Here is an 8,966-nt window from a genome sequence, read left to right as displayed (position 1 = left end):
CTAGAGTTTGGACTATTACCACCACTAGTAATGTTAATGATTCACATGTTGATAAACCTCCTACTATCAATGGTAAAATAATTGGTGTTAGCAATATTTCTACTTCTACTACAAAGCGTGCAAAATTGCCTGAAACTGCTGAAACTGTTTGTGATAAAAGTGCTGAAATTTTTCAAAGTGTTGGGGACAATGGTCCCATTGCTTTAGATCATAATGGTTTTGATTTTGATAATTGTCATATTTCTGAAGTTATTAAGTTTTTGCAAAAACTTGCTAGAAGTCCTAATGCTAGTGCTATAAACTTGGCCTTTACAAAACATATTACAAATGCTCTCATTAAAGCTAGGGAAGAGGAATTAAAACTTGAAGCTTCTATCCCTAGGAAGTTGGAAGATGGTTGGGAGCCCATCATTAAAATGAAGGTCAATGATTTTGATTGTAATGCTTTATGTGATCTTGGTGCAAGTATTTCTGTTATGCCTAAGAAACTTTATGATATGCTTTACTTGCCACCTTTGGAATGGTTTTATTTGGATGTTAATCTTGCTGATAATTCTATAAAGAAACCTTTGGGGAGAATTGACAATGTTCACATTACGGTTAACAATAACCTTGTCCCCGTTGATTTTGTTGTTTTGGATATTGAATGCAATGCATCTTGTCCTATTGTTTTGGGAAGACCCTTTCTTCCAACCGTTGGTGCTATTATTGATATGAAAGAAGGAAATATTAAATATCAATTCCCTCTTAAGAAAGGTATGGAACACTTCCCTAGAAAGAGAATGAAGATGCCTTTTGATTCTATTATTAGAGCAAATTATGATGTTGATGCTTCTTCTCTTGATGTTACTTGATTTTCACTTTCTGCGCCTAGCTGAAAGGCGTTAAAGAAAAGCGCTTATGGGAGACAACCCATTATTTTATTTCTGCAATTTTTGTTTTATATTTGAGTCAAGGTTCTTGTTACTACTGTAGCAATACCTTTGTATCTTTATTTTCTTGCATTGTTGTGCCAAATAAAGTCTTTGATAGAAAGTTGATACTAGATTTGGATTTCTGCGCAGAAACAGATTTTTAGCTGTCACGAATTTGAGCTTTTCTCTCTGTAGAAAAATCTAACAATTCTGAAAAAAATCATGAGTAATCCTCAGATATGTACGCAACTTTCATTCAACTAGAGATTTTCCATCTGAGCATGTTAAGTGCCTCGAAAAAATCCGTCCTTACGGACTGTTCTGTTTTTGACAGATTCTGCCTTTTATTTCGCATTGCCTCTTTTACTGTGTTTGAGTGGATTTATTTGCTCCATTAAATTTCAGTAGCCTTGGGCAATGTCCAGAAGTGTTGGGAATGATTGTGTCCTTTCTGAACATGTGAATTTTTTGTTATGCACTAACCCTCTAATGAGATTGCTTTGAGTTTGGTGTGAAGGAAGTTTTCAAGGATCGAGAAAGGAGGATGATATAATATGATTAAGAAGAGTGAAAAGTATAAGCTTGGGGATGCCCCCGTGGTTCATCCCTGCATATTTCAAGAAGACTCAAGCGACTAAGCTTGGGGATGCCCAAGGCATCCCCTTCTTCATCATACTTATCAGGTCACCTCTAGTTAAACTATATTTTAATTCCGTCACATCTTATGTGCTTTACTTCGAGCGTTCGTGTGCTTTTATTTTCGTTTTGTTATTTTAGTTTTCTTAATAAATCGGATCCTAACATGCTTGTGTGGGAGAGAGACACGCTCCGCTTTTTCATTTGAACACTTGTGTTCTTCGTTTTATTTTTCATGTTCATGGCGAAAGCTGAAAGCCGCAGCACTTATTGTTATTTGGTTGGAAATAGAAAATGCTTCATGTGGTAGTTGGTATATTGTCTTGAATAATTTGATGCTTGACAATTGTTTTGAGCTCTCAAGTAGATCATGTTTAAGCTCTTGCATCATGTAGTTTAAACATATTAGTGGAGAACTACCGTAGAGCTTGTTGAAATTTGGTTTGCATGATTGGTCTCTCTAAGGTCTAGATATTTTCTGGTAAAAGTGTTTGAGCAACAAGGAAGACAGTGTAGAGTCTTATAATGCTTGCAATATGTTCTTATGTAAGTTTTCTTTGTCTGGGTTTATACTTGTGTTTGCTTCAAACAACCTTGCTAGCCAAAGCCTTGTACTGAGAGAGAATGCTTCTCGTGCATCCAAAACCTTGATCCAAAACCTATGCCATTTGTGTCCACCATAACTACCTACTATGTGGTATTTTTCTGCCGTTCCAAGTAAATACTTCATGTGCTACCTTTAAACAATTCAAAACTTTATTACTCCTTATTTGTGTCAATGTTTTATGGCTCATGAGGAAGTATGTGGTGTTTTATCTTTCAATATTGTTGGGCAGACTTTCACCAATGGACTAGTGGAATATACATCCGCTTATCCAATAATTTTGCAAAAAGAGCTAGCAACGGGGTGCCCAGCCCCAATTAATTAACTTTCATTAATAATTCTCTTCACATGTTTTGCCCTGATTTATCAGTAAGCAACTTAATTTTGCAATAGACACTCCTCCATGGTATGTGAAATGTTGGAAGGCGCCCGAGGATTTGGTTAGCCATGGCTTGTGAAAGCAAAAGGTTGGGAGGAGTGTCATCTATAAATAAAACTAAAATACATGCGTAAACAAAAGAGAAGAGGGATGATCTACCTTGCTGGTAGAGATAACGTCCTTCATGGGAGCCGCTCTTTGAAAGTCTGTTTGACAAGGGGGTTAGAGTGCCCACTACCATTCGTTGACAACAACAAACGCCTCTCAAAACTTAGTTTTTATGCTCTCTTTATGATTTCAAAACTTGAAAAGCTCTAGCACATGATTTAATCCCTGCTTCCCTCTGCGAAGGGCCTTTCTTTTACTTTATGTTGAGTCAGTTTACCAACTTCTTTCTATCTTAGAAGCAAACACTTGTGTCAACTTTGTGTGCATTGATTCTTACATGCTTGCTTATTGCACTTATTATATTACTTTGTGTTGATAATTATCCATGAGATATGCATGTTGAAAGTTGAAGGCAATTGCTGAAACTTAAATCTTCCTTTGTGTTGCTTCAAAACCTTTTATTAAGAATCTATTGCTTTATGAGTTAACTCTTATGCAAGACTTTTTGATGCTTGTCTTGAAAGTACTATTCATGAAAAGTTTTTGCTATATGATTCAGTTGTTTAGTCATTATCTTTTTGTTAGCAAACTATAGACCATTGCTTTGAGTCACTTCATTCATCTCATATGCTTTACAATAGTATTGATCAAGATTATGTTGGTAGCATGTCACTTCAGAAATTATTCTTTTTATCGTTTACCTACTCGAGGGCGAGTAGGAACTAAGCTTGGGGATGCTTGATACGTCTCCAACGTATCTATAATTTCTTATGTTCCATGCTAGTTTTATGACAATACCTACATGTTTTATTCACACTTTATAATATTTTTTTTGCATTTTATGGGACTAACCTATTAACAAGATGCCACAGTGCCAGTTCCTGTTTTCTGCTATTTTTTATTTCAGAAAAGTTGTTTTACAAATATTCTCGGAATTGGACGAAACAAAAGCCCACGGCCCTATTTTCCACGGAGTGTTCCAGAAGACCGAAGAGGAGTCGAGAAAGGCCAGTAGGGGGCCCTCCCCATATGGCGGCGCGGGGGGCCCCACTGACGCGCCGTGACGTGGGGAGGGAGCCCCTGGCTCCGCCGACACTGCCCCTTCGCCTATTTATTCCTTCGTCTCCGAAAACCCTAGCACCGAGAGCCAAAATACCAGAACAGTTCCAGAGACGCCGCCGTCGTCAACCCTAACTTGGGGGGTTCAGAAGATCTCCTCCGGCACCCTGCCGGAGAGGGGAATCATCACCAGAGGGCTCTACATCACCATGCCCGTCTCCGGACTGATGTGTGAGTAGTTCATCCTTGGACTACGGGTCCATAACAGTAGCTAGATGGTTGTCTTCTCCTATTGTGCCATCATGTTTAGATCTTGTGAGCTGCCTATCATGATCAAGATCATCTATTTGTAATGCTACATGTTGTGTTTGTTGGAATCCGATGAATATGGAATACTATGTCAAGTTGATTATTGATCTATCATATATGTGTTGTTTATGATCTTGCATGCTCTCCGTTGCTAGTAGAGGATCTGGCCAAGTTGATACTTGTAACTCCAAGAGGCGGTATTTATGCTAGATAGTGGGTTCATGTCTTCATTGAATCTGGGGGAGTGACAACAACCTCTAAGGTTGTGGATGTGCTGTTGCCACTAGGGATAAAACATCAATGCTTTGTCTAAGGATATTTATATTTTTTACATTACGCACAATACCTCTAAGGGGTGCGGATGCTAACCCGAAGGTGGACTTTTTAGGCATATATGCATGCTGGATGGCGGTCTATGTTCTTTGTTCGTAATACCCTAAGTAAATCTCATAGTAGTCATCATGATATGTATGTGCATTGTTATGCCCTCTCTATTTGTCAATTGCCCAACTGTAATTTGTTTACCCAACATGTTATTTATCTTATTGGAGAGACACCAGTAGTGAACTGTGGACCCCGGTCCATTCTTTTACATCTGAAATACAACCTACTGCAATCATTGTTCTCTTTTGTTTTGTGCAAGCAAACATCATTTTCCACACCATACGTTTAATCCTTTGTTTTTAGCAAACCGGTGAGATTGACAACCTCACTGTTAAGTTGGGGCAAAGTAGTTTGATTGTGTTGTGCAGGTTCCACGTTGGCACCGGAATCCCTGGTGTTGCGCCACACTACACTCCTTAACCAACAACCTTCACGTGATCTTCATCTCCTACTAGTTCGATAACCTTGGTTTCTTACTGAGGGAAAACTCGCTGCTATACTCATCATACCTTCCTCTTGGGGTTCCCAACGGACATGTGCTTTACCGTCACAAGCAGGTCTCAATGGCCTAAGGTAAATCCCGGGTTTGATATGATCCCTCCCAAACTCACAAGGAGTGTTGGGCGTCCAAGAACCAGGAGGATAAAGAATTACAGTGAGGGTGGAACTGGTAGGAAACATAAATGTAAAAGATGTGGACAATTAGGCCATCTTAAAAAGACATGCAAAGAGCCGGAGATTGATAGTGATGCTGATCGAGACGTCCGAGAACACCAACTAAGCAATGTACTCATCATGTTACTCCTACTACAAGTCCAATGACAAGAAGCATGGCTGCAGCTATTGCGCATGCTTCTACACCTCCCAGTGCATCCACAAGGAGCAAATCTGTTGCTGCTAATCCTCTTCAACGAATTTAGTGCATTTGGGTGTGAGAACCATGATATTTTGCTATGTATATGAAGTGTTGCGGTATGAACTACTTTGGTGCTCTTTTGGTGATCTAAAACCACTATGTATTGTTGCTGAATATCTATCTTATATTGTCTATATATTTGTGTTCAAAGGTTGCTGAAATATACTGTCAAAATGCTGCTGAAATATAGTAAACATGTTGTTGAACTGCTGCTCATTGGTTGCTTAATAGGCTGTGCTGGAATGTTCTCAAATGGTGTTGAAATGCTCAAACGGTGCTGAATAGAATGTATGTGAAAAGTTAAGGGTATCTGTGTCTTTATTTGAGAAAGTTAGTCTCAATTAGTCACTAGTGGTAGCTTGGCATTGAAAAGTTGAAAAGAGTGGTATTTTGGTACTTTGGTTTTGAAGTGTGCTATTTTGGCACTTCCGGTTTTCATGTGTGGTATTTTGGCTATTCTCTCCAATTTTAATGCTTTTAAATTTTAAAAAATAAATCTTGAATGTAGTTAATGATGTACCCTACAATCGTGCAACATATCAATATGAAATACTTTGTAGTATATATGCTACATAGAAAGACAGAAAAATGTGGATGTGAGTTTTCTAAACCAGCTATACTATGCTACAGCTAGTAGGTTTCTCGCTAGAGAAAATCCATCGTTGTTTTAAGACATTTCCATCAAACAACGCCTAATAATAGAAACGAACTTCATAAATGACAATACTTGTTGACTTTCTGGACAGAACTTTCCCCGGCGGTGTATGTTTGAATCGTTTCCAACACAAGGATGCATGTCAACAAATTGTATAGTCCCCGATATTCAGCTGCACAATAGCGGCAGCTTGAGCGAGAGCAATTTCAGTTTGGACGGAAAGCCCGGTGAGCCCCCGCCGACTTTCACGGCGCGCCGGCCCAGCTTGGCCTCGGCGCGAGCGCGCTTCTCCTTGGCCACCGCCTGCGCCGCGGCCAGCTTCCCCGCCGCCTTCTCCTGCGCCCGCACCATCCTCCTCTCCGCCGTAACCTGGCAGCAGCACAACATTCCGAATCAAGAAAACTGTTCCTGCGGCAGCAGCAGGACTCTGCTTTCCAGCGGTTGAATGGCGTACGTGGATCGATGTATGATCGGGTGGATGCGTGCGTACCTCTGTCGTCTTCATTCGCAGCTCCGCCTTCCGGCGCTCGCGATTCTCCCAGGCCTGGATTCTCAGCTCCTCGCGCCTGTACCTGAGAAGATGCACGACGCGAAGCTAGCATTGAGAACAATCCGCAGGGAAGCGGTGGTGGGCGGTGGGGAGAATCAGAGAATGTATATGATCCATGGCTTGGTCACCTGGCCATATGCTTGGCGCGCTCCGCCTCGTCCCACGCCGTCGCGGGAGACACGGCCGTCCACCTCGCACCCGCCGCCGGATCACGCCATTCGGTGCTCTCACGGGGCGCACCAAGATCCACCGCACCGCCGCCTAGCGACCCGCCGTCACGTTTCCTCGGGGAATTGGCCGGGACTCGGACATGGGATCGCCTTGACGCTGTCGGCAGAGCGGCGCGGGGGGTGTTCGTCCTGGACGGCTCCTTGCTCCCGGCCGGCGTCATCTCCGTGCCAACATCCCTTAGTGTCAGGGGCAGGGGCAGGGGCGCGCACCTCTGTTGCCGTGACACCCGCACAGAGTCCACTACCCTCTTCGTGTCCGCGTCGTCCAGCGCGCCGGCATCGGCAGCCGGCACGTCCCCGCCCACGCTGCTCCAGGTCCAGGAGGGCCTGCTGACCCCCTTCTGCGACGCCGGTGGCAACAGCAGCCGGTCGTTGGCGCCAGAGCTCCGGCGGCGGCCGTGGTCGCCGTCGGGCGCCCTGGACAGCCACTTGTGCGCGTCGTCCCACTTGGAGGGCCTCGGCTTGGCCTTCGTGTAGCATGTCAGCAACGCCCTCGCGTTGCTCGCATTGTAGCTGTAGAGATCGTACTGGGTGAGGCTGCTGGCGCTGGAGCTGGAGTTTGTGCTCCGAGGCGATCTCCTCATCTCTCTGCGAGCTCAGAAGAAGAACGCACGCACCGACGCGCCAAAAAGGTGGAGGAGGAGCAAGAAGAGCAAAGGCGCGCCACGCCGCGACAGGAGGTTTCTGAACCTTCCAAGTCCCACAAAGGCATACAAGAATCAGAGTGCAGACGCAAAGGTCAGTAGGAGTATGTGGAACTTAACGCGAGTACCACTATATATATACGAAAAGTTGCAAACCTGCAATCATGCAGGGAGGGAGAAGTCGCTGGAAAGGAGGTGACGGGAGTGACTGCTCGCTGCTGCAACCAAGTGATGAGCAATCAGAGAAGGACCTAGAGACCGAAGCTCGAGTGTCGTCTCCTTCCTCCTCCCGTTGACGGCAGTCGCAGGAAATCGCGGCGGCGGATAAGCGGGGGCTGTCCCCGGGTCCCGACGGCCGCGGAGAGCAAGCGCGCCATCGAGTTGGCGTTGATCGGTCCTGCTCCTGCCCGGCTGGCACGCACGCCCATTCGCCCAACATATGGAGCGAGGTGGCAATGGCGACAACGTGGGAGGTTACTGTGCTGTGCACGAGGCGACGCCGGCCGTATGGTGCATAGTGTAGCGCCGTGCGCGCATATGGTGCCTGCCTGCATGTGGTTTTGTCCCCCCGGCCCGGCGTGCTAGCATCCATCCAAGGCGTGAGAGGCCATCAGCCACGTGAACGGCAACTTTCCCGGTACGTTTTGTTAACATATCGGCCGGCTAAAACTTGTCGGGCGAATTGTTAGATTACTGTATGCACCGGAGGGTTTTGTGGTCTGAGCACGTGCGTGGGCTCAGACCCTGGGACCGGTGCGTCATTGACATATTCAGTCTAGATCTTTAATATCAAGGTGAAACCTACGATGTTACACTTTTCACGACGTCACACTTCATTTTATTTACACCAGAAATGCCACCACAATCCAGCCATAGCCGGATCCTAAGCGCACCTTGTTTTAGCTCATACAACAACCCAACCATGACCATAGGCACCATTTCCTCCGTGACTAACGACTTGGTAACAAACAAGACTTATCTTTTCTACTCATGCGCCACACCTGCTCTTGCGTTGTAACAACCACGTCAAACTTCCCGAATTCAACGCTACAAACAAGGATTATCTGGTATTAATATAACTCAATAGAGATCACATACAACCATATGAAGCAATAAAATCGGGAGGCTGAATGGCCGTGATGACACGCGCTAGTGAGCCCTATCTGCCAACCTATAAATACGAGCTAGCTTGGGGTGGAGGACAACTTCATAGCACACTTGTTTCAAAAACAAAGACTGCATAACACGCGCAAGGCGACGAGAGCACATGCGCCCATGGAGAGATCTTCAAGACCAAGAGCCAGCATACACAAGGGGGTGGCAACGGAGCGAAAGTGACGGTACTTCTCTAGCTTACGCACAGTTACCTTGCTTAACTCATCTGCATCCAAATGCCGAAGTCTCCTCTATCACCGGCTAGCAACTGTAGAAGAACACATCAAAGGAGGTACACCATGATCAATCTTATGCCTCCAGATAAACAAGTTATCGCAAATAATTTTTAGAACCAATCAATTAGGTAAGAATTTTGGAAAGTGTATCATATCATGGACTATGTAACTAATATGTAATACCCAA

General features: G+C 44.4%; 1 protein-coding gene across 2 annotated transcripts; it reads right to left on the bottom strand.

Moving 5' to 3' along the window:
• Positions 1-5,945: 5,945 nt before the first annotated feature.
• Positions 5,946-7,808, bottom strand: LOC127307261 (uncharacterized). Of its 2 annotated transcripts, XM_051337989.2 has the most exons (4): positions 7,545-7,808; positions 6,643-7,434; positions 6,455-6,536; positions 5,946-6,333 (listed from the first exon to the last, which is right to left on the bottom strand). In XM_051337989.2, exons 2-4 carry the CDS (start codon positions 7,326-7,328, stop codon positions 6,133-6,135), a joined length of 969 nt encoding a protein of 322 aa, XP_051193949.1. In that variant the 5' UTR covers positions 7,329-7,434; positions 7,545-7,808; the 3' UTR covers positions 5,946-6,132. The 2 variants fall into 2 exon arrangements, with proteins under 2 accessions (XP_051193949.1, XP_051193948.1); XM_051337988.2 differs by lacking the exon at positions 7,545-7,808 and having other exon boundaries at positions 6,643-7,527.
• Between the last annotated feature and the right edge of the window lie 1,158 nt (positions 7,809-8,966).

The sequence above is a fragment of the Lolium perenne genome, chromosome 6, assembly GCF_019359855.2.
Source record: "Lolium perenne isolate Kyuss_39 chromosome 6, Kyuss_2.0, whole genome shotgun sequence".
NCBI lineage: Eukaryota > Viridiplantae > Streptophyta > Magnoliopsida > Poales > Poaceae > Lolium > Lolium perenne.
This window is presented reverse-complemented; position numbering and strand designations above follow the sequence as displayed.

Bases quoted from the DNA above. Each gene is read 5' to 3' on its own strand.
- LOC127307261 (XM_051337989.2), bottom strand. From the start codon at position 7,328: ATGAGGAGATCGCCTCGGAGCACAAACTCCAGCTCCAGCGCCAGCAGC. The intron at 6,537-6,642 runs GTGACCAAGCCA...GCATCTTCTCAG, and splicing joins CGCGCCAAGCATATGGCCAG to GTACAGGCGCGAGGAGCTGA. The intron at 6,334-6,454 runs GTACGCACGCAT...TGCTGCTGCCAG, and splicing joins TGCGAATGAAGACGACAGAG to GTTACGGCGGAGAGGAGGAT.